Source organism: Tachyglossus aculeatus, chromosome 4 (genome assembly GCF_015852505.1).
Source record: "Tachyglossus aculeatus isolate mTacAcu1 chromosome 4, mTacAcu1.pri, whole genome shotgun sequence".
NCBI classification, from domain to species: Eukaryota; Metazoa; Chordata; class Mammalia; order Monotremata; family Tachyglossidae; genus Tachyglossus; species Tachyglossus aculeatus.
Window position 1 is genome coordinate 61,985,567 of NC_052069.1, and position 26,181 is coordinate 62,011,747.

The window sequence follows — 26,181 nt, forward strand, 5'->3', positions numbered from 1 at the left end:
GAGTGACGGAGAAACAATGTAGGTGAGGGGCACTGGTGTATTTCTTCCTCTCATCTGTGTGTTTGTGTTATTTTGTACTCTCCCAAGCACTTAGTAGAGTGCTCTGCACACAGTAAGTGCTCAATAAATACTATCAATTGATCGATTGTCTCTCTTCTGCCTTTTTCCTGCTCCTTTAATCTGGGGGCACAGTCTCTACCCACCATGGAAACCTTCCTCACCAACACTTATCTGCAAGCAAGTAGTACAGATAGCTCTTTCACCAGTTTTACGCCCCTTTTTCTCTGTTAAATCATGCCCTATTACACTGCTAATCATTTTAAAGTACAGTCTCATAGGACCTCAAGGTTGAATTCAACATCAGCAGTGTCCTTTTAAAATACAAAGGACATATATAAATTATATAATTGATATATAATATAAGTTTATACATGAAACCGTACCTGCAGACAGTCTATAGGAATGATCTTGACTTGCCTGACTTGGAAAAATCAGAAGTACCACACTCTAAGTCTGAAAAACACATTGGAAAGATTTCTGAGGTTAAGGAGCTAAGTCGTTTTTCTCTTCAATGAAGGAGATTTGTTGATTAGAATTTATGATGATGATGGTAAGTGTTAAGCACTTATTATGTGAGCCCACTGTTGGGTAGGGACTGTCTCTATATGTTGCCAGCTTGTACTTCCCAAGCGCTTAGTACAGTGCTCTGCACACAGTAAGCGCTCAATAAATATGATTGATTGATTGATTGATTGAATCACGTACTGATTCAATACTGATTCAGTATTTATCCCAGTACTAAATACTGGGATAGAAACAAGATAATTAGGTCAGACACAGTCCCAGGCCCACATGAGGGTCACAGTCTAACTGGAGGGAGAACAGGTATTTTCTGCATTTTAGAGCACACACTAATTCCTCATAAACCAGCAAGTGCAAATCAAAGTTCTCCAAAAGAGACGCTTAGATTTGTATCGTGGAGGCGACCCAGGTCCTGCCATTATAAACCCCTCCTAAAAGCTACCTACCCTTTAAAATACATCGGGAGGGTGGTTCCCGTTCATTTGAGATTCGAGGACGCTAAACATAGGCTTTGCTGTAGTTCTGGAAACCAATCTGTGATTGATAGGCATTGGGAGAGAAGAATTCAAAAGATATGGGAGGGAGAGGAGAAGGCTGTGGGCAGCCAAAGAAGCTATTCATAGCTAGGATGGGATCAGGTTTACAGAGACAGGTCTCCCCAGTAACATTTTGAATCAAAGAGAGACGGGGCATAGCAATGCTAGAGAGATGCAAGCCCGTTTTTAAGAGGCTGGAGGCAAAACACTTTGAAGGGGCTGTGTGGAAAGTTTGGTTTGAGAGATGAGAGTAGCTGTTCCCTAACTATGCCCGGTTTTAATTTTCAAAAACCTTATGTCTGCTTAAAGGATTAGGTCTACAGCCCAAAAGTCTTTTTTTAGAGTTGGCTGTTTTTCCTTTTTTTTTTTTTTTAAGATGGGCTGGACTTCCAACAACATAGATTAAAACCTCAGCCACTTTTAAATCCCCCTACTAATGGACATGAGGGTCATTTTGGAGAAGGAGGGAAGGGACCATTCACTCTGCGTTGAGAGGACAGCGGCTATGAAATGAATATTATAAAATCTCTGCTCTCATATTTTCTAGTCATCCCGTGTATGGATTTAGAACCCATGGATGGGACTCTCGTCCGACTTGCTAATGCTGTTACGCTTTCATTCAGTCACATTTATTGAGCGCTTCCTATGTGCAGAGCACTGTACTAAGTGCTTGGGGGAGTACAATATAACAATAAACATACACACCTGCCCACAGAGACCTTACAGTCTAGAGATGAGCACTTCAAGCAGAAGTGAGGTTTTTATTTCTGCAGGTCAGAGATATCATAAGGTTAAAATAATCCAAGCTTGGGCTGGTCTATGCATAGCTAATATCTGAAAACAGGTGATGGGAGCTGAATTGTTTGTCTCTGCACCCAACCAAGCTTTCACATAAACCTTTAGGTAGACTGATTTTACCTCGAGATAGTTCTTTAAATCCTGAGTTCTGTGTTTCATGTATTCTCCATCTGGAATCTGTGAATTCGTCCGTTTGGGGTCCATTGAAGGAATCGGAAAATACATTGTCTCCTGAATCGGCGTCTGAAAAACCAAAGGTTGGAAGATGGTCTATGCTTCTACTATGGAGAAGTACAATTTGAGGAACAAAACAGAAATGAGTTTCTGGATGGGTAACCAATGCTCTGAAGAAGCAGTGTGGTCTAGTAGGTAGAACATGGGGCTGGGAGTCTGAAGGAGCTGGGTTCTAATTCTGGCTCTGCCACTCATCTGCTGTGTGATCTTGGGAAAGTCACGGAACTTCTCTGTGCCTCTGTTACCTCATCTGTAAACTGAGGATTGAGACTGTAAGCCCCACGTGGGACAGGGATGGTGTCTAACCCGATTATTTTATAACTACTGCTGCGCTTAGTAAAGTGCCTGGCACGTGGTAAGCGCTTAAATACCACTATTACTATTATTATTATTGTTTTCTGGTTATATTGGTTATCTGTTGTCTGCTGTGTGACCTTGGGCAAGTCACTTAAACTTCTCTGTGCCTCAGTTACCTCCTGTGAAATGGGGATGAAGACGGTGAGCCCCACGTGGGACAACCTGATTACCTTGTGTTTACCCCAGCGCTTAGAACAGTGCTTGGCACATAGTAAGCACTTAACAAATACCGCCATTATTATTATTATTATCTGGACTCCCTTCCCTGAGCAGGGGTCTGTATAACAAGAAGACGTTTCATTGCATGGAGTGGTTTCAGGGTGGCTTCTAGGAGAGATTCATTCATTCATTCATTCAATCAATCGTATTTATTGAGCGCTTACTGTGTGCAGAGCACTGTACTAAGCGCTTGGGAAGTACAAGTTGGCAACATATAGAGACGGTACCTACCCAACAAGGGAGAAACCCAATCCACCCCAGGTGGGACTCGAACCCACAGTCCCTGGCTTAGGAGGCCAATGGGATGTGTCCCCCTTTTAGACTGTGAGCCCACTGTTGGGTAGGGACTGTCTCTATATGTTGCCAACTTGTACTTCCCAAGCGCTTAGTACAGTGCTCTGCACACAGTAAGCGCTCAATAAATACGATTGATGATGAAATACGATTGATGAACCAACAGCGTCCCATCGATCACTCCCTTCTCCTGAAACATTTTCCAACCTTGGCTTCACTGACACTGTCCTCTCCCGGTGCTCCTCATCTTTCTTTAGTCTCTCATTCTCAATCTCTTTCGCAGGCTCCTTCTCTCTCTCCCAAGGTTCAGTTCTGGTCCCCTTCTGTTCTCCATTTACACCCGCTCCCTTGGAGAACTCATTCACTCACATGGCTTCAACTTCCACCTCTAAGCAGATGATTCCCAAATCTATACCTCCAGCCCTGATCTCTCTCCCTCTCTGCAATCTCACATTTCCTCCTGCCTTCAAGACACCTCCACTCGGATATACTACTGATACCTCCACCTTAACACGTCCTAAACAGAACTCCTTGTCTTCCCACCCTAACCCTGTCCTCCCCCTGATTTTCCCATCACTACAGGCAGCACCATCATCCTTCCTGTCCCACAAGCCCTTAACCCTGGTGTTATTCTAGGAGTCCGAAGGACCTGGGTTCTAATCCCGGCTCCGCCATATGTCTACTGTGTGACCTTGGGCAAATAATAATAATAATGATGGCATTTATTAAGCACTTACTATGTGCAAGGCACTGTTCTAAGCACTGGGGAGGTTACAAGGTGATCAAGTTGTCCCACAGGGGGCTCACAGTCTTATTTATTTATTTATTTTACTTGTCCATATCTATTCTATTTATTTTATTTTGTTAATATGTTTGGTTTTGTTCTCTGTCTCCCCCTTCTAGACTGTGAGCCCACTGTTGGGTAGGGACTGTTGTTGCCAACTTGTACTTCCCAAGCGCTTAGTACAGTGCTCTGCACACAGTAAGTGCTCAATAAATACAATTGATTGATTGATTGATTGATCCCCATTTTACAGATGAGGGAACTGAGGCACAGAGAAGTGAAGTGACTTGCCCAAAGTCACACAGCTGTCGACAATTGGCGGAGCGGGATTTGAACCCATGACCTCTGACTCCAAAGCCCGGGCTCTTTCCACTAAGCCATGCTGCTCCTCTATGCAAATGACTTCACTTCTCTGGGCCTCAGCTACCTCATAATAATAATAATGACATTTCTTAAGTGCTTACTATGTGCAAAGCACTGTTCTAAGCACTGGGGAGGTTACAAGGTGATCAGGTTGTCCCACGGGGGGCTCACAGTCTTAATCCCCATTTTACAGATGAGGTAACTGCGGCATAGAGAAGTGAAGTGACTTGCCCAAAGTCACACAGCTGACAATTGGCGGAGCTGGAATTGGAATTTGGTTGATCGATCAAAAGGCAGGGTTGTCGGAGCGTTTTGACGGAGGGGCGGGACACGGTTTGGTAAAGTTGAGAGGTGTGAGTAATGAGTCAGAAGCAGGAAAGTCAAGAGTGTGGGGGGTGATTAAGATATTTGTTTTGGAGGAACAGAAGGCACAAGCTGGAGTGTAGCAGGAGAAAGCAGCAGATAGCTTATCCAAGACTCGTCGTTTTCCGCCTTGATTACTGCTTCAGTCTCCTTGTTGCCCTCCCTGCCTCCTGTCTCTCCCCACTCCAGTCATACTTCACTCTGCTGCCCGGATCACTTTTCTACAAAAACACGCGGTCCATGTTTTCCCACTCCTCAAGGACCTCCAGTGATTGTCCATCCACCTCCGCCTCCAACAGAAACTCCTTACCACCAACTTTAAGGCCCTCACTCTATCACTTTGCCCCTCTCCTACATTATCTTGTTGCTCTCAGCCCGCACATTTTACTCTTCGAATGCCAACCTACTCACTGTACCTTGACCTTGTCTATCTCTCCGCCGACCTCTGGCCTACGCCCTGCCTCCGGCCTGGAACGCCCTCCTTCTTCACATCCGACTGACGATCACTCTCCCCATCTTCAAAGCCTTATTGAAGGCTTATTGAAACCTTATTAAATTATTTCTCCTCCAAGAGGTCTTCCCTGAGCCCTCTCGTCTTCTCCCACTCCCTTCTGCGCTGCCCGTGACTTGAATTTGCACCCTTTATTGACCCCCACCTAAGTAGATATCTGGAATTTATTTACAAATATTAATGACTGTCTCTCCCTGTGGACCTTAAACTCGCTGCGGACAGCGAACATGTCAACCAACTCTGTTATATTGTACTCTCCCAAGAAGTGCTCTGCATATAGTAAGCACTCAATACGATTGATTGATTGATGAGAAAAAGAGAGCCAGTTAGTGGAAAACTGAAACCGATGTCCGGGAGCTATTGGAGATTTTTTTGAAGAGGAGGGAAATAACGTGCCCCAGTTGGCATCGTTTTAGAAAGGGGCGACGTGCATTTTATCTCCTGGATCCACTACCGAACCCCAAAAGATTTTTTTAAATTATGATACCAACTTGAAGCCTTCAAGGGATACAGAGAACAGTGCAAGATCAAAGTACTTTTATGTGACTGTCTGGCACATAAATAAACAATGGGCAATGAACCATTTATGCAACTTCCTGAAAGGATCTTGTTAAGAGGGCAGTGGTAAATAGGGGGAATATACTAATAGAGCAAAGGTTGCAGAGGTAAAATCAGAAGCATGGAGGGTGTAACACTGTCCGCACTGCAATTCAATAGTAGCAATATTTCAACATCATCTTTTAAAACATGAAAAGTACTGGAAAGAGTTTGGCCCTGGGAGTCAGGGCATCTGGGTTCTAATTCCAGCTCCGCCACTTGTCTGCTGTTGACCTTAGGTAAGGCCTTTAATGTCTTTGTGCCTCAGTTACCTTATCCGTAAAATGGGGATTAAGACTGTCTAGCCCCATGAAGGACATGGATTGGGTCCAACCTGATTATCTTGTATCTACCCCAGCGCTTAGTACAGTGCCTGACACACGGTAAGCACTTGACAAATAACATACTATTATGTGGTTCAGTTTCCTCACTTATAGAATGGGGATTACATCCTATTCCCTCTTCCTTGTGAGCCTCATGTGGTATAGGGCTGTGTCTAACCTGATTATCTTTTATCAACTCCAGCATCATCATCAATCGTATTTATTGAGCGCTTACTGTGTGCAGAGCACTGTACTAAGCGCTTGGGAAGTACAAATTGGCAACATATAGAGACAGTCCCTACCCAACAGTGGGCTCACAGTCTAAAAGCATTTAGTACAGTGCTCAGCACATACCAAGTGCTTAGCGAACACCATAATTACCATTATTTTTCAAATTATGAGTCATAGATCCCCCTATTCATGGCATTCCAGGCCAGTGACTTTCTGTTATGTCCGTGTCACCTTTAGGTCTTGGCCATTACCACCACCGGTTGCCACGGAAAATTTGGCCATAACTTTATTGGCTCCGTAAGTATTTCACAATTCTTATTTTAACATTCAATACGTTTCTTATAAAGCTTTCTATTGACAAAATATGCATCCTTTGACAGCAATACTCCTCTTAGATGTAAGGGGTAGGTTGGAGTTTCAGGGAACAGCTTAATAGGGTTTCATAGGTTGGAGTTAAAGGGAACAGCTTAATAGGGTTTCATAGCTCCTGAAAGACTGAAAAATCATTTATCCAGCCCAGCTGAACTTACCAAAGGCGTCATCTGCTAAATCTAGATTCATTGCTTTTCCTTGGATGAGAATTGGAACCCCTCTGGATTTTGGTTTCCTGTGGCCCACTTTAAGCTCCTTTTTTGGGTTCCTAGACGATGGAAGAAAACCCACAAGCTTTCACAGTATCACAGAAGTTATTATATAAATGAAAGGCATTCTAATTTCATGTTCAGTTCAGTAAAGGCAGGATATACTCTAAGGAAATCTCCCGTCCTGCTTCAATGCAATCTATTCACATTTTATTAAATGCATAAGAACACAGTCCTAACGAGACACTGTAATCATTACAATAGTAATAATGATGATGGTATTTAAGCTCTTACTATGTGCCAAGCACTGTTCTAAGCGCCGGGAGAGATACAAGGCAATCAGGTTGTCCCACGTGGGGCTCACCGTCTTAATCCCCATTTTACAAATGAGGTAACTTAGAGAAGTGACTTGCCCAAAGTCACACAGCTCATAAATGGCCAAATCGAGATTAGAACCCGTATCCTCTGACTCCCAATCCCAGGTTCTTTCCACTGAGCCACGCTGCTTCTCATTCTCAAAAATTAATCTACTCAACTCACTGGAAAAAAAGGAAGATCTTCTAACAAATCCACAATAATAATAATAATAATAATAATAATAATATAATGGCATTTATTAAGTGCTTACTATGTGCAAAGCATGGTTTAGGTAGAGGCAGACTCCTGTAGGTTGAGAACCTAGACTTCACAGCAGTGATCTTTTAAGGGCTATTAATTAGGTAGATTGATCCCAGCTCTTGAGACACAGTCCAGGGATATTATTCATTCATTCATTCATTCATTCAATCGTATTTATTGGGTGCTTACTGTGTGCAGAGCACTGTACTAGGCGCTTGAGAAGTACAAATTGGCAACATATAGAGACGGTCCCTACCTCATAGCGGGCTCACAGTCTAGAAGATGGAAGACTAGTTTTAGGTGTCTTCCTATGCCTTCGCAGTATTCATTCATTCAATCATATTTATTGAGCGCTTACTGTGTGCACAGCACTGTACTAAGCGCTTGGATCACAAGAGGATGGAACAGAGCAACACAGAAGACCCAGAATAGCAGTCATCTTTGCCCCTGTTTTCTAGAACTGAAGTTGAATATTGTAAAGAAACAACAAATCCCTGCCTTCCACAAGGGCTCCGGGGGTAGGTATCATCATCAGTAGTATTTATTGAGCACTTACTGTGTGCAGAGCACTGTACTAAGCACTCAGGAGAGTACAACAGAGAGTACAACACAACGAACTGACAGTCTAGAGGGGGAGATGTACAGCAGGAGCAGTCACTGTGGGACAAGGTTAAAAATGAAAAAAAGTCACCTGGGCTAGGTTCAGGTATAGCACCGGAGTTGACCAGCACTGACCGGACCCCAATCAGTCCTTCCATCCTATGTACTGAGCGCCCACTGTGTGCAGGGCACTGGGCTAAGCGCTTGGAAGGCCCAAGGTGGCCCCACAACCAGTCACTTCACCACTCTGGTCCTCAGTCACCGCACCTGGGAAATGGGGACAAAGCCTGGGAGCATATTTGCTATTACATTTAGTTTATTTTGTGAATATGTTTTGTTTCATTGTCCGTCTCCCCCTTCTAGACTGGGAGCCCGCTACTGGGTAGGGACCGGCTCTAGATGTTGCCCAGTTGGGCTTCCCAAGCGCTTAGTACAGTGCTCTGCACACAGTAAGCGCTCAATAAATACGACTGAATGAATGAATGTCTCCCCCTTCTAGACCGTGAACCCACTGTTGGGTAGGGACCGGCTCTAGATGTTGCCCACTTGGACTTCCCAAGAGCTTAGTACAGTGCTCTGCACACCGTAAGCGCTCAATAAATATGACTGAATGAATGAATGTCTCCCCCTTCTAGAGCGTGAGCCCGCTGTTGGGTAGGGACCGGCTCTATATGTTGCCAACTTGGACTTCCCAAGCGCTTAGTACAATGCTGTACACAGAGTAAGCGCTCAATAAATACCTGATCCCCTTCTAGACTGTGAGCCCGCTGTTGGGTAGGGACTGTCTCTCTATGTTGCCAACTTGTACTTCCCAAGTGCTTAGTACAGTGCTCTGCACACAGTAAGTGCTCAATAAATACGATTGATTGATTGATTGATTAGTACAGTGCCCTGAACACAGTAAGTGCTCAATAAATACGATTGATTGATTGATTGATTGATTAGTACAGTGCTCTGCACACAGTAAGCACTCAATAAATACGATTAAATGAATGAATGAATGGTCTGGGTGCTCAATAAATAGGATTGGTTGAGTGAATAGAGTGTGGGGCAAGAACACATGTTGCCGACTTGTACTTTCCAAGCGCTTAGTACAGTGCTCTGCACATAGTAAGTGCTCAATAAATCCGATTGAATGAATGAACAGAGTTTGGGGGTGTAATAGGAAAGGTCAAATGAATCCAAGGTGGAAGTATGTGCAAGGTGAGTAAAGGAAAAAAAAATCAATAAATTTAAAGTAATAATGATAATGATGGTATTTGTTAAGCGCTTAACTATGTGCCAGGCACTGAACTAAAGCTTACCTTAAGGCTACAGTTGAGGCTTAGGGGACAATGAAATTACTGTTATATGCATTTTCAAGTAAACTTTTATTTCATTTTAAAGTTGAACAATCCCGGTAAACGTTTGGCCAGGCACTGTACTAAAGCTTACCTTAAGGCTACAGTTGGGGCTTAGGGGACAATGAAATTACTTTTATAGGCATTTTCAAATAAACTTCTATTTCATTTTAAAGTTGAACAATCCCGGTAAACGTTTGGACCGTACGGCATTTTGAAACCCCCCGTGGCTGTTGCCCGGGCTCCTTCATCCTGATGCTTGCCAACTTGTACTTCCCAAGCGCTTAGTCCAGTGCTCTGCACACAGTAAGCGCTCAATAAATACGATTGATTGATTGATTTTAAATGTTCTGCCCCTTCTAGTGATTCAGCTGCAACCCCTTACCTTTCGAGGGCTCCTGGGGGTGAGGTACAATCTTGATTTCGCACACATGGCTCAGTCGCTTTCACCCTTCCCGAACCCTCCTCGGCTTCCAGGGGGAAACGCTGCGGAAACAAAGCAAGCAGAGACTGTTTTAGATGACACTGACTCCCTCTGCTCCACGATTTTCTGGAGGAGTGTGGAGACGGATTGACTCATCTAGCTATCACTGCCTCTCCTCTTTTCCTCTGCAGTAAATTTTATTCCACCTGCAGCTTGGGGCAAATTGTCCTCGTCCTCTGGTTATTGCAGATGGAAAGGATACAAGCCTGATTCTTCAGTTTTGCAAAAAGGAGGTAGGGATTCCCCTCCCGGGTTTTCCAGTTCGTGCCGTTGGCCTCCCTGATATGGTATTCCTTAAGCACTTACTATTTTATTTATTACTATTTTTATTTTATCAATCTCCTGGTAACGCTCCCTGATTTCCTAAAAAAGTAGTGGTGGCGACGTGTGTTTAAACTCTGGGAATCCCTGAGAGTAATGATAACAATGGTATTTAAGTGCTTACTATGTGCCAAGCACTGGGGTAGATACAAAGTCATCCGGTTGTTCTGTGTGGGACACACGGTCTTAATCCCCATTTTCCAGATGAGGTAACTGAGGTACAGAGAAGACTTGCCCAAAGTCACCCAGCTGACAAGTGGCAGAGGTGGGATTAGAACCCGGGACCTTTGACTCCCAACTTGTACTTCCCAAGCGCTTAGTACAGTGCTCTGCACACAGTACATGTGAGCCCCCGTGGGACAACCTGATCCCACCTTGTAACCTCCCCAGCGCTTAGAACAGTGCTTTGCACATAGTAAGCGCTTAACAAATATTATTTAAAAATAAATACATAAATAAAATAAATACGACTGATTGATTGATTGACTTCCAAGCATGTGCTCTTTCCACCAAGCCACGTTGCTTCTCTAACATCGCCTAGTAGATAGACCACCAGCCTGGGCATCAGAAAGACCTGGGTTGTAATCCCTGTGCTGCTCTGTGCCTCAATTATTTCATCTGTAAAATGGGGGTTAAGACTGTGCCCACTATATGAGACAAGAACTGTGTCCAACCAGATTAGGTTGTATCTACGCCAGCGCTTGGTACGTAAAGTGCTGTAAATAAAATAAAATAAAAATAGTAATAAATAAAATAGTAAGTGCTTAAGAAATACCATAAAAATAAGCCCTGCCCACTATCAATCAATCAATCAATCGTATTTATTGAGCACTTACTGTGTGCAGAGCACTGTACTAAGCGCTTGGGAAGTACAAGTTGGCAACATATAGAGACGGTCCCTACCCAACAGTGGGCTCACAGTCTGGAAGGGGGAGACAGAGAACAAAACAAAACATATTAACAAAATAAAATAGATATGTACAAGTAAAATGATGGCATTTGTTAAGCACTTACTATGTGCAAAGCACTGTTCTAAGCGCTGGGGAGGATGCAGCGTGATGAGGTTGTCCCACATGGGGCTCCCCGTCTTAATCCCCATTTTTACAGATGAGGTAACTGAGGCACAGAGAAGCTAAGTGACTCGCCCAAGGTCACCATCACCCAGCTGACAGGCGGCAGAGCTGGGATTTGAACCCATGACCGCTGACTCCGAAGCCCAGGCTCTTTCCAAGTATTATTTGTTTCCTTCTCAAAAATTGCTTTGAATGTCCACATCCCCCTTCTAGACTGTGAGCCCACTGTTGGGTAGGGACCGTCTCTATATGTTGCCAATTTGTACTTTCCAAGCGCTTAGTACAGTGCTCTGCACACAGTAAGCGCTCAATAAATGCGATTGAATGAATGAATGAATGGAGTAATAAATACGTACAAACATATATCAATCAATCAATCGTATTTATTGAGCGCTTACTGTGTGCAGAGCACTGGACTAAGCGCTTGGGAAGTACAAGTTGGCAACATATATATATACATATAGACATTAAACCCATGGTGGTCCCCTAATGAAGGAGCTGGTATGAAAACAGATGAGTGTTCTTGCTTCCGCTAACGTCGTGTGCACCTCCAGGAACAAATTAAATGACAATTGGGGATAAAAGGGAAGTCTAAACAGGCTCCATCCCCAAATCCCAGTCTGTTACCATGCCATCCGATGAGTTCTTCTCCACGAGTTCACTTGTCTCGCCCGGATTCGATTCCAAAAAGTCTTCATTGATAGCAGTGACTCTCGGCGGTAACCCTAAATAGCTAACAGAAAAGTAGTTTTGATTTACATATTTATTACTCTATTTATTTATTTATTTTACTTGTCCATATCTATTCTATTTATTTTATTTTGTTAGTATGTCTGGTTTTGTCCTCTGTCTCCCTCTTTTAGACTGTGAGCCCACTGTTGGGTAGGGACCATCTCTATATGTTGCCAACTTGTACTTCCCAAGCGCTTAGTACCGTGCTCTTCACACAGTAAGTGCTCAATAAATACGATTGATTGATTGATAGTGGGCAGGGCTTATTTTTATGGTATTTCTTAAGCACTTACTATTTTATTTATGACTATTTTTCTATTCTATTTATTTTATTTTGTTAGTATGTTTGGTTTGGTTCTCTGTCTCCCCCTTTTAGACTGTGAGCCCACTGTTGGGTAGGGACTGTCTCTATATGTTGCCAACTTGGACTTCCCAAGCGCTTAGCACAGTGTTCTGCACACAGTAAGCGCTCAATAAATACGATTGATTGATTTTCAAATCCGTTTCTACTTATGTTCAGGCTCGATTGGAAAGCTCTGAATTGCTGCTCTAGAAGGCCTCTCCGTTAGTGGCCCCTGGAAGGTAAAGTTAAATCACACTACAGAGCTTTCCTTCCCTGAAATGGAAGACATTATGGGGCCCAGAGCGTTTATTGGGGTGAAGATTGGAGAGGAAGCAGGTATTCTAATCTACTTTCTTTTTCCCTTTCATAATAATAATAATAATAATAATAATAATGTTGGTATTTGTTAAGCACTTACTATGTGCAAATCACTGTTCTAAGCACTGGGGGGGATACAAGGTGATCAGGTTGTCCCACAGGGGGGCTCGCAGTCTTAATCCGCATTTTACAGATGAGGTAACTGAGGCCCAGAGAAGTGAAGTGACTTGCCTAAAGTCACACAGCTGACACTTGGTGGAGCCGGGATTTGAACCCATGACCTCTGACTCCAAAGCCTGGGCTCTTTCCACTGAGCCACGCTGCTTCTCCACTCAGCTCCCCCACCCTCGGCAGCTGAAGAACACTCCCTCAGATTCTTCTTGGTGGTGTGGCAGTGGACAAATACTGTAGGTTTTCATTCATCACCATCATCATCATCAATCATATTTATTGAGCGCTTACTGTGTGCAGAGCACTGTTCTAAGCACTTGGGAAGTACAAGTTGGCAACATATAGAGACAGTCCCTACTCAACAGTGGGCTCACAGTCTAAAAGGGGGATTCATTCATTCAGTCGTATTTATTGAGCGCTTACTGTGTGTGCAGAGCACTGTACTAAGCGCTTGGAAAGCACAATTTGGCTGTGTTAATTAACCAGGTTTGTTAATAGCACTCCTCTAAACCAACATAACTCCCAACTCCAGGACTAGATCTGTTCCTCCAAATTACTGGAGAAGCAGCGTGGCTCAGTGGAAAGAGCCCGGGCTTTGGAATCAGAGGTCACGGGTTCAAATCCCGACTCTGCCACATCTGCTGTGTGACCTTGGGCAAGTCACTTAACTTCTCTGAGCATCAGTTACCTCATCTGTAAAATGGGGATGAAGACTGTGAGCCCCCCTTGAGACAACCTGATCACCTTGTAACCTCCCCAGCACTTAGAACAGTGCTTTGCACATAGTAAGCGCTTAATAAATGCCATTATTATTATTATTATGAAGACAGCAGTTTTCCTTTAACGTCCAAGTTCCATTCTGGCAAAACCTCATTCTGCACACATGCAGTTTCTTTGCGGATGAGGCACACTGAGCCCATTCATTCATTCATTCATTCAATCGTATTTATTGAGCGCTTACGGTGTGCAGAGCACTGTACTAAGCGCTTGGGAAGTATAAATTGGCAAGTTACAAGTACTATTGAGTGGTAAGGATGGGTGACCAGAATTTAGTCTTCTGGAAGAGACCAAATGCTTTCCTTGGATGCCAATTTCATCTGCTAAGCCCAAACAGGCTCGCGACGTTAGAAGAATATCCTCTAACGGTCTGCAGCCAAAGTGCAGATTAAAAACACACACATTGTAACAGAATTGAGTGTTCCGATAATTTAAGTCGCATGAAAACACAGTGTTTGCCAACTAAGGACACTAGAATGCTGCCCCACGGACAGATTCTGTGCATGAACTAGGGCACACAGTGCGAGTGACTGGAAACACTCCCTGCTGGATGTGCTTGGGCCAACTCTGATCCTGACCAGAGCCACATTCCGAATAAATAAAAATAAATCATAATAATGATGATGGCATTTATTAAGCTGTGTATTTATTGATGTGTGTTTATTAAGCTTCCTTCCTCTCCCCCTCGTCCCCCTCTCCATCCCCCCCATCTTACCTCCTTCCCTTCCCCACAGCAACTGTATATATGCATATATGTTTGTACATATTTATTACTCTATTTATTTATTTATTTTATTTGTACTTATCTATTCTATTTATTTTATTTTGTTAGTATGTTTGGTTTTGTTCTCTGTCTCCCCCTTTTAGACTGTGAGCCCACTGTTGGGTAGGGACTGTCTCTATATGTTGCCAATTTGTACTTCCCAAGCGCTTAGTACAGTGCTCTGCACATAGTAAGCGCTCAATAAATATGATTGATGATGATAATGATGACTAAGTGCTTACTGTGTGCAAAGCACTTAGTACAGTGCTCTGCACACAGTTAGCGCTCAATAAATATGATTGATTGATTGATTCTAAGCACTGGGGAGGTTACAAGGTGATCAGGTTGTCCCACAGAGGGTTCACAGTCTTAATCCCCATTTTACAGACGAGGGAACTGAGGCACAGAGGAGTGAAGTGACTTGCCCAAAGTCACACAGCTGACAACTGGTGGAACCGGGATTTGAACCCATGACCTGTGACTCCAAAGCCCGGGCTCTTGATCAGACCTTTCTGTCCCATGTGGGGCCGACAGTCTAAGTAGGAGGAAGAGCAGGTGTTGAATCCCTGTTTCACAGACGAGGAAACGGAAGCACAGGGAAATTAAGTGATTTGTCTAAGGACACACAGCAGGCAAGGGGGGGAGCAGGATTAGAATCCAAATCCTTTGACTCCTAGGATTGTGCTCTGTCCACTAGGCCATGCTGCTTCTCCATTGGATTTCTTTTCTAGCTCTTCTGGTGTATTTATGTGCCTGGGCATTTTTGCCAATTCAATATGTTAAAAACAGCCTTTAAATGTGTTCCGAATTTCCATATTACCAAACTTCGGGACTAGAATTTAGACTGGTGTCTTTAAAAAAAGCACAAACTTGTTCTAGCCTTCCCTATATCTTAGTACAGTGCTCTGCACGTAGAAAGTGCTCAATAAATGATTGAGTACAGTGCTGTGCACACAGAAAATGCTCAGATAATTAAGGTATTTGTTAAGCACTTACTGTGTGCTAGGCGCTATTCTAAGCACTGGGGTAGATGCAAGATAAATGGGTCGGACCCGGTCCCTTTCCCATTCAGTGCTCACAGTCTTAATCCAAATTTTACAAAGGAGGGAACTGAGAGAAGTAAAGTGACTCATCCAAGGTCACACAGCAGACAAGGGACGGGCCAGGGATTAAAACCCATGACCTTCTGACTCCCAAGCTCATACTCTATCCACTGGGCCGTGCTGCTTCTCGATTGACAGGTAGAATTCAGTGCTCTTCACACGGTAAGCCCTGAATCTATCAATAATGATATTTATTTTGTACTTATTGTGTGCTTGGGAGAGCACAGTAAATCCTATCGATTTGTTGACCATCCTTGATTTGTAAAATGAAAATTTCACCTTTTCAGCCGTATCTTTTAAGTGCTCCGGAAATAGTATCTGAGCAACTGACTCCCCAAGCATAATCTCAGTTTAGTTGAAGTGAAAATACTTACATCTGTGGGTAGAGCTCATGAATGTCATCTGGGAAACAACAGCCCTCGGACTTTGCTGGAGCGATCTCGCTCTCGTCGCTTTCACTCTGTCCCTTCTCTTTTTGGTTCCCATTTGTTTCCTGTTCAGCCCTCTCTGTGTGACCAGTAAGGCTCTCTTCTCTTGTATTCTGTACAGAATGATCACAGTAGTCCTAGTTAACCAGGAAAACCCTCCAAGAATGGGAGTTTTATTTGCAACAGGCACCACTTATTGGACTTTAAATGATCCTGATTGGCAGTGCTCTGCACACAGTAAGTGTTCAATAAATACGATTGAATGAGTGAATGAATGGAAAATAGTAGCCTAAGAGAAATACCTAGGGCAGATGAAGTCAGAAGTAGAATATGGTCTTCTGGAGAGCGTAACTAATTGAGCAGTAGAAGTTTGTGAGAAAAAGAAAGAGCAAAACTGATGATTCGGGCCAGGCCTCCAATACCAAATGGAGTGGAGAATTGAGGTCATAATCACCCAGTTTTAGGGAAAAAATAAATTTTCATAAATAATCATATTTTGGGGCACTTACTGGGTGCAGGGTACTGTGCTACGTGCTTGGGAGAGTTCAAATCAATAGTTGGTAGACACCTTCTCTCTCCCAATGAGAAATTATGTGGCTATTCAATTAAAAAAGAATTTGACCAGAAACATCAGGATTATTTCCTCAGTTCTGCCATGGATTTTTACTAGTGGAAACCTGTCCCAAGAGATCATAAGCAAAATCTAATTTATGAGAATCTTGACTATTTTCCCAAGAGGAAGAATTTCTCCCTTTCAAGGGCAATAGTTCACACATTTTTATCATGGCCTTTGAACACTTTAGTCCTAAATTAGCCAACACTTAAAAATCATTTCCAATATATTTAAGGTAGTTTGGCTTTAAACAAGGAAATTTTTAGCACGAGTGAAAGTTAAACTTTCACGAAAGCACAATGGGGCTCCAGTGGTTCCATGAATTGAGATCCTGCTGGGTGTAATCATCATCATCAATCGTATTTATTGAGCGCTTACTGTGTGCAGAGCACTGTACTAAGTGCTTGGGAAGTACAAATTGGCAACATATAGAGACAGTCCCTACCCAACAGTGGGCTCACAGTCTAAAAGGGGGAGACAAAAAGGGGGATTACAGGGTGTCATCATTTGAAGACTGTAAATTGTTGTGTTACCTCAAGAACAGGTGAACAGGACACAGAGTCACCCAGGGAAAGCGGAGAACCTATTGGACGATCCACAGGTGAAGAGGGAGTGAAACTGCGCGTGTCTTGATCCATTTTTTCTCTGATATCTTCAAGTTGCATTTCTAATTGAAAGATTTCACCCTCAAGCTTTCTAAAAAAAAATCCAAAAATGCCTAATCAACACCGCTGAGGAACTGCTCTTGGATATATCTGTTCAGTATTCTAGGAATTGCAGTTTCAGATGGCTAAACGTACATACCGCCTTGCCTCCTTCCCTTCCCCACAGCACCTGTATATATGTATATATATTTTTGTACGTATTTATTACTCTATTTATTTTACTTGTACATATTCTATTTTATTTTGTTAATATGTTTTGTTTTGTTCTCTGTCTCCCCCTTCTAGACTGTGAGCCCGCTGTTGGGTAGGGACCGTCTCTATATGTTGCCAACTTGTACTTCCCAAGCGCTTAGTACAGTGCTGTGCACACAGTAAGCGCGCAATAAATACAAGTGAATGAATTGAATGAATGAATGAATATCTCAGCTCACATAAATGTGCACAGTGAGAAGCAGTGTTAGCCGAATGGAAAGAGCGCGGGCGTGAGAGTCAGAGGACCTGGATTCTAATCCCCACGCTGACATTTGCTTGGTGTGGGACCTTGGACAAAGTCACTTGACTTCTCCATGCCTCTGTTTCATAATCTGTAAAATGGGAGTTCAATACCTATACTCTCCCCGTCTTAGACTAGGTCCCAGTGGAACAGGGACAGTGTCTGACCTGAGGCTCGGTGGAAAGAGCACGGGCTTTGGAGTCAGAGGTCGTGAGTTTCTAGACCGTGAGCCCACTGTTGGGTAGGGACCGTCTCTATATGTTGCCAACTTGTACTTCCCAAGCGCTTAGTACAGTGCTCTGCACACAGTAAGCGCTCAATAAATACGATTGATTGATTGATTGAATCCCGGCTCCGCCACATGTCTGCTGTGTGACCTTGGGCAAGTCACTTAAATCCTCAGAGCCTCAGTTACCTCATCTGTAAAATGGGGATGATGACTGTGAGCCCCGCGTGGGACAACCTGATCACCTTGTATCCCCCCAGCGCTTAAAACAGTGCTTTGCACATAGTAAACGCTTCACAAATGCCATTATTATTATCTCATTTGTAATCCAGTGCTTAGTACAGTGCTTGGCACATGGTACGGTTTTAGCAAATATCATAACTATGATATTTGAGAAGCAGCGTGGCTCAGTGGAAAGAGCCCGGGCTTTGGAGTCAGAGGTCATGGGTTCAAATCCCGGCTCTGCCAATTGTCAGCTGTGTGACTTTGGGCAAGTCACTTCACTTCTCTGGGCCTCAGTTATCTCATCTGTAAAATGGGGATTAAGACTGTGAGCCCCCCGTGGGACAACCTGATCGCCTTGGAAATTCCCCAGCGCTTAGAACAGTGCTCTGCACATAGTAAGTGCATAATAAATGCTATTATTATTATTATTATTATTATTTATTATTATTATTATTATTCTCTGTGCCTCAGTTACCTCATCTGTAAAATGGGGATTAAGACTGTGAGCCCCCCGTGGGACAACCTGATCACCTTGTAAATTCCCCAGGGCTTAGAACAGTGCTTTGCACATAGTAAGCACTTAATAAATACCATTAATAATAATAATAAATAATAACTATTATTATTAGTAGTAGTATTACCATGAATAAGAGTGTGTATTTAAAGGAACGAGGATCAGATTTTAGGGAATAGGTTACTGCGTAGGCCTCAGGGTTTGATATGCTCCACTTCTCAAGTCCCCATCTTCAGTAAGAATTTTTTTTGCTGCCACCAGAAGCAGCAAGGCTTAGGGCTTGGGAGTCAGAGGACATGAGTTCTAATCCCAGCTCCGCCATTTATCAGCTGTGTGACTTTGGGCAAGTTACTTAACCTCTCTGTCCCTCAGTTCCCTCATCTGTAAAATGGGGATTAAGACTGTGAGCCCCACGTGGGACAAACGGATGACTCTGTATCTACCCCAGTGCTGAGAACAGTGCATGGCACACAGTAGGCGCTTAACAAATACCATCGTCATTTATTATTATTGTAAATAGGTGATGAAGGAGGTATTTTATGTTCCTAGTCTCTTCGTTCTTCCCCAGGGCAGGAGGACCACACAAGAGGGGAGCTGTCTTAACTGTTTTAACTCTTTGATATATGATGTTAATGAATGCATCGCCCTTACACTCAGATCTGTACCCTTTAAGCACTTGAGATTCACCCTATACGCAGCCCTGTAGCATTTATGTGGTTCTAATCTAATTTTATCTCATTTAACAATAATAATTATAATAATGGCATTTATTAAGCACTTATTATGTGCAAAGCACTGTTCTAAGCGCTGCGGAGGTTACAAAGTGATTGGGTTGTCCCGGGGGGGGGGCTCACAGTCTTAATCCCCATTTTACAGATGAGGTAACTGAGGCCCAGAGAAGTGAAGTGACTTGCCCAAAGTCACACAGCTGACAGTTGGCGGAGCTGGGATTTGAACCCATGACCTCTGACTCCAAAAACCGGGCTCTTCCCATTGAGCCACGCTCGGTTCTAATCTAGCTCCTCCAGTTATCTGCTGTGAGACCTTGGGCAAGTTCCTTCATCTGGAAAATGGGGATTAAGACTGTGAGCCTTTTGTGGAACAGGGACTGTGTCCAACCCAATTATCTTGTATTTACCCCAGCGCTTAGTACAGTGCCTGGCTTAAGTGAAGTGCTTAACAAATACCACTCTTATTACTATTATTATTATTGTGAGTTTTATTAGGAGTAGTAGTAGTAGTAGCTGTAGTAGTAATAGTATTTACATATTCCTAATTTATAATAATTTCTGTGTCCCTGTAATAATAGTCATAATAACAGTAATGATATTTACTAAGCACTTAATATGTACCAAACACTGTTCTAAGCACTGGGGTAGATACAAGGTAATCAGGTTGTCCCACACGGGGCTCACAGTTGTCCCACACGGGGCTCACAGTCTTTATCCCCATTTTACAGATGAGGTAACTGAGGCCCAGAAAAGTTAAGTGACTTGCCCAAAGTCACACAGCTGACAAATGGAGCCGGGATTAGAACCCATGACCTCCAACTCCCAAACCCGTGCTCTTTCCACTAAGCCACGCTGTGCTCGGCACACAGAAAGCATTCAGTAAGTACCACTGATTGACTGGCTGATTGACTGTCATGTCATGGTAATTAAGATTCAAATATGGAATTTCTTAATGCCTCTGGCATGTTAGGATGGAGAAATGCCTGCCTTGAAGAGAACAGGCCTTAATCATTGGAATTTTAGGAAAATGAACGTGATTTTCCTATGAGGTGGCATTATAAATGGGTGTTTTTAATGGACATTGAAAGCACAGCTTTCAAAATAGAAAATCAAGATACAATTTTTGCTTTCTAGTTAGCACTGACAAACAAATTTTATTTAAATACTTATTTCCACATAGACCCTTTGACAAATTACCTCAGGGATGCAAGTACCAAATTAATAATATCAAAATATTTTGATAGCTAAAATATTAAATAGTATTAGTAATGACGTGTACTGAGCACTCCCTCCAACCCAGCTTGCACACTTCCCTTCTCTCAATCCAACCTACCCACCGTGCCTCATTCCCATCGCTCTCAGTTGAACTCTTGTTCATTTCCTCCCTCCTGCCTGAAGCTTGCCCTCCTTCCACATCCATCGGACCACTACTCTTCACCTTCGAAGACCTTTTAAAATCACCCTCCAGAAAACCTTCCTTCTTGAATCCACCTCTTTATCCTATTCCTCCAACTACTGCTAACTACTGGGATACTCACTCTGTTCCTTCTCCTATCTTTCAACTCCGTTGCTCTTCTCTACGTGGAATTTGTTTGTCTGTATCTCCTGCTAAGCTCTCAAGGGCAGTTATCTATATTTATCAAGAATACCAGCTCTACTGAACTCTCCCTACCATGCCTTGCCCAGAGAAAACTCTCAGAAAATACCACTGATTGATAAATGGGTTGAGTGTATCCCCCAGTCCCAACTGTAAGCTCACTGTGGGCAGGGAAAGTGTCTGTTATAGTGTTGTGTTGCACTCTCCCAAGCACTTCAATCATCAATTGAATTTATTGAATGCTCACTGTGTGCAGGACACTGTACTAATCACCTGGGAGAGTAAAATACTCTCCCAAGCACTTCAATCATCAATTGAATTTATTGAATGCTCACTGTGTGCAGGGCACTGTACTAAGCACGTGGGAGAGTAACGGAGTTGGTAGATACGTTCTCTGCCCACAATCAGCTCAGGGTCTAGTGCAGTATATTAAGATCTTGGGAAACTACACAAGAAGTTTAAGGCATTTTTGCTGCCCACAAGGAATTTACACTCTGAATAATATCATCATCATCATCATCATCATCAATTGTATTTATTGAGCGCTTACTATGTGCAGAGCACTGTAGTAAGCGCTTGGGAAGTACAAATTGGCAACATATAGAGACAGTCCCTACCCAACAGTGGGCTCACAGTCTAAAAGTTCAATTGTCAAATTTAATTTTGTTAAAAGATCCCGGTCAGGAAATGTAATGTATGACTGCGGTAAGAATTATTGTTCTGATAAAATGTTTCAAGTCCTAAAATATACTTCAGAGAGCCTATTGATATGAAATGAATTTTCTTATGCTATCATGGGATAGTCTGACCACAGGCATCATAGCTAGTTGAAGTTAAAAAAAAAAGTCTTTGTCCCTCTGAATCACAGAGAGAAGTAAGGATGAAAAACACCCACCAGCCTCTATTCTCCTCAGGTTCCTACTTTCCATTCTATATTTGAGACTCCTTTCAGATACTTCTGTGAGAAAGAAGTTCTCCAAAAGGGAGTACACGTCTCCTGGTAATGAAGTGGACATTCATTCATTTAGACTGTGAGCCCACTGTTGGGTAGGGACTGTCTCTATATGTTGCCAATTTTTACTTCCCAAGCGCTTAGTACAGTTCTCTGCACATAGTAAGCGCTCAATAAATACGATTGATGATGATGATGACACGAACCACTGAAATAGCTGTGGATTCACTGTAGCTCTACTTCCCAGGAGATATAACTCTGACCTTCCGGGATCGAAGACTCCAACAGACGCGGACTGGAGCCTGTAGTTTTGCAGCTGTAAACCTCGATGTTTCTCCTTCGTAGCCAGATAATTCTGCTCCAGCATGTTGAGATCACTTCGCAATTGCTTCAGCTCCTGGAATCGCAGGGATTTTAAAATGGACCCTTCACATTTATCCTAATTCCTTTAACCATGAAGACAAATTGTCCCGTCCTCAGAGCATTCTACAGGAATGGCCACTGCAGTAGTATTGCCACCATCCTTTTCGTGGGAATGTCAGAAATCTGTCCCTCTATTAGTAGTCTCCTTGACGCCTACCAGGTATAATAATAATAATAATAATAATAATAATAATAATAATAATAATAATAATAATGGCATTTGTTAAGCGCTTACTATGTGCAGAGCACTGTTCTAAGCACTGAGGAGGAGATACAAGGTGATCAAGTTGTCCCACGGGGGGCTCACAGTCGTAATCCCCATTTTACAGATGAGGTCACTGAGGCTCAGAGAAGTGAAGTGACTTGCCCAAGGCCACACAGCAGATGTGGCAGAGCCAGGATTCGAACCCATGACCTCGGGTATATCAGTACTGTATGGAGATTTTCCCAGTAAGGCATTCTGCGGTTCCAAGCATTTCACATCAGTGAGCCTTCGCTCAATCGATGGACTTTACTGAACACTTACTTAGAGAAGCAGTGTGGCTCAATGGAAAGAGCGTGGGCTTTGGAGTCAGGGGTCATGGGTTCAAATCCCGGTTCCACCAATTGTCAGCTGGGTGACTTTGGGCAAGTCACTTCACTTCTCTGTGCCTCATTTACCTCATCTGTAAAATGGGAATTGACTGTGAGCCCCACGTGGGACAACCTGATCACTCTGTAGCCTCCCCAGCACTTAGAATAGTGATTTGCACATAGTAAGCACTTAATAAATGCCATTATTATTATTATTATTACTGTGTGCTCTGCACTGTATTAAATGATTGGGAGAGTTGTATTACAAAACAGCATGGCATAGTGGATAATAATAATAATGATGGTATTTGTTAAGTGCTTACTATGTGCAAAGCACTGAGCGGGATACAAGGTGATCAGGTTGTCCCACGTGGGGCTCACATTCTTAATGCCCATTTTACGGATGAGGTGACTGAGGCACAGAGAAGTTAAGTGACCTGCCCAAAGTCATACGGCTGACAAGCGGCGGAGCCGGGATTAGAACCCATGATCTCTGGCTCCCAAGCCCGGGCTCTTTTCACTGAGCCACGCTGCCTGGAGTCAGAGGATTGTGAGTTCTAATCTTGGCTCTGCCACTTGTCTGCTGTGTGATCTTGGGCAAGTCACTTCACTTCTCTGGGCCTCAGTTACCTCATCTGTAAAATGGAAATTAAGACTGTGAGCCCTGTGGTGACATGGTCTGTGTTCAACTTGATTAGCTTGTATCTCTCCCAACGATTAGAATAATAATAATAATAATAATAATAATAATGGTATTTGTTAAGTGTTTTCTATGTTCCAGGCACTGTACTAAATGCTGGGGCACATACAAACAAATTGGGTTGGACACAGTCTCTGTTGCACGTAGGGCTCATAGTCTCAATCCACATTTTTCAGATGAGGTAACTGAGGCCCAGAGAAGTGAAGTGAGTTGCCCAAGATCACACAGCGGACAAGTGACAGAGTCAGGATTAGAACCATGACCTTCTTACTCCCGGGCCCATGCTCTATCCACTCTGCCATGACAGTGCCTGGCCTAGAGTAAGCACATAACAAATACCATAAAAAACCATGTTCTCTGCCCAGAAGGAGCTTACAGTCTAGAGAGAGACACAGTGAGAGATAGAGAAAAAGAGAGAAAGAAAACTGTCTCTTTTTTGAAGATATGCAGTCTGGAGGGAGCTTTTAAGACCTTCGCTAGTTTTACCCCCTCTTGACTTCATGAGAGTAACTAGAGGAGACTACTTGTTTGCCATTTCTAGGTTCAGTGGAATAAATAGCCAAACAGAAAAAAACAAAGTCCTGGGAAATTTCTGATTTTTTGCAGCGACAAGTTGCTACTCAATTTTTAATAAAATAATTAGCAACCCAATACATACATTGTCATTAAATAGATAAAATAAATTCATGGGGATAAGATCATTCTTCTATAATGCTTGTTTTCATTATACATGTTGGATAGAATGCTATTGAGGAATTAGGGGATATTCTTCCCACAGTCCCCAACTGTTTGGATGCAACACAGTGAGGGGTCAGAAGAAACAGTTTTGTGTACGTGTTCATTGTTGGTCAAATCCCTGTCAGGGCCCAGGGCCAGTTCTAATTTTTCCTCCATTATATTCTTCCCCAGAGCTTAGTACAATTACCTGAGAAACAGCATGGCCTAGTAGAGAGAATATGGCCCTGGTTTCTAATCCCGGATCCACCACTTGTCTGCTGTGTGACCTTGGGGAAATCACTTCACTTCTCTGTGCCTCAGTTCCCTCGTCTGTAATAATCAGGATTAAGACCGTGAGCCCCATGTGGGACAGGACTGTGTCCAACCTGATTAGCTTGTATCTACCCCAGCACTTAGAACAATGCTTGACACATAGTAAGCGCTTAACAAATACTGTTATTATTATTATTATTATGCTCTGCAGGCAGCAGATGTTCGATAAATACTAATGAGTAATTGAATGAATGATATTCCATTAGAGGTTGGGACCAGCAAACCAAGGAAGGCAAGGGGAGTAGGGACATGGCCACTAAGTTTAAGAAATACAAATGTTTTTTAAAAAGACAAAAAGTCTTTGGGGAAGCTGAGGTGGGGAGACTCGGGACAAGGGAGAAGAGGCAGGAAAGCTAGGCCACAGTTGTTCTAACTGGGTTGAACAGTTGTTCTATTACAGTTGGGCAGTTGTTCTATTTATTTATTTATTTTACTTGTACATATCTATTCTATTTATTTTATTTTGTTAGTATGTTTGGTTTTGTTCTCCGTCTCCCCCTTTTAGACTGTGAGCCCGCTGTTGGGTAGGGACTGTCTCTATATGTTGCCAACTTGTACTTCCCAAGAGCTTAGTACAGAGCTCTGCACACAGTAAGCGCTCAATAAATACGATTGATTGATTGATTGATTGATTCTAAGAAGAGGGGGCGGAGGGGTAGGTCAAGGGGAGGAAAGGGCAGTGAGAGGGTGAAAGGGCTCATTGGCAAGAAAATCTGCAGATAATGATAATAAAATTATAGCATTTGTTAAGCACTTGCTATATAGCCCCTTCCATCCTCTCCCCCTCGTCTCCCTCTCCATCCCCCCATCTTACCTCCTTCCCTTCCCCACAGCACCTGTATATATGTATATATGTTTGTACATATTGATTACTCTATTTATTTATTTATTTATTTTACTTGTACATATCTATTCTATTTATTTTATTTTGTTAGTATGTTTGGTTTTGTTCTCTGTCTCCCCCTTTTAGACTGTGAGCCCACTGTTGGGTAGGGACTGTCTCTAGATGTTGCCAATTTGTACTTCCCAAGCGCTTAGTACAGTGCTGTGCACACAGTAAGCGCTCAATAAATACGATTGATGATGATGATATGCCAGGTGGCGTGGATACAAGGAAATCCGGTTAGATACAGTCCCTGTCCCACATGGGGCTCACAGTCTCAATCCCCATTTTACAGATGACGTCACTGAGAACCAGAGAAGTGGAGTTGCCCAAGGTCACACGGCAGACAGGTGGCAGACCCGGGATTAGAACCCATGACCTTCTCACTCCTAGGCCCCAGGCTCTATCCGCTATGCCATGCTACCTCAGAGCAAATCAATTCAACAGAAGTTATGTCTGCCAGTCTGTTCATGGAAACCCTTCAGAACCCAGTCACCAAGCCCTACCATTCATTCATTCATTCAATCGTATTTATTGAGCGCTTACTGTGTGCAGAGCACTGTACTAAGCACCTGGGAAGTACACGTTGGCAACATATAGAGACGGTCCCTACCCAACAGTGGGCTCACAGTCTACCACTTCATTGATTCATTCAATCGTATTTATTGCGTGCTTACTGTGTGCAAAGCACT

General features: G+C 43.1%; 1 protein-coding gene across 1 annotated transcript in view; it reads right to left on the minus strand.

Moving 5' to 3' along the window:
* The window catches only part of AKNAD1 (AKNA domain containing 1), a 56,259-nt gene that overhangs the window by 24,773 nt on the left and 5,305 nt on the right, over positions 1–26,181 (minus strand). The window contains exons 7-13 of the mRNA XM_038745423.1: positions 22,124–22,257; positions 16,991–17,153; positions 15,791–15,957; positions 11,837–11,942; positions 9,717–9,817; positions 6,723–6,832; positions 2,037–2,159 (exon numbers count right to left, since the gene is read on the minus strand). Coding sequence (XP_038601351.1) covers positions 2,037–2,159; positions 6,723–6,832; positions 9,717–9,817; positions 11,837–11,942; positions 15,791–15,957; positions 16,991–17,153; positions 22,124–22,257 — 904 coding nt within the window. The remainder of the gene's footprint in view (positions 1–2,036; positions 2,160–6,722; positions 6,833–9,716; positions 9,818–11,836; positions 11,943–15,790; positions 15,958–16,990; positions 17,154–22,123; positions 22,258–26,181) is intronic.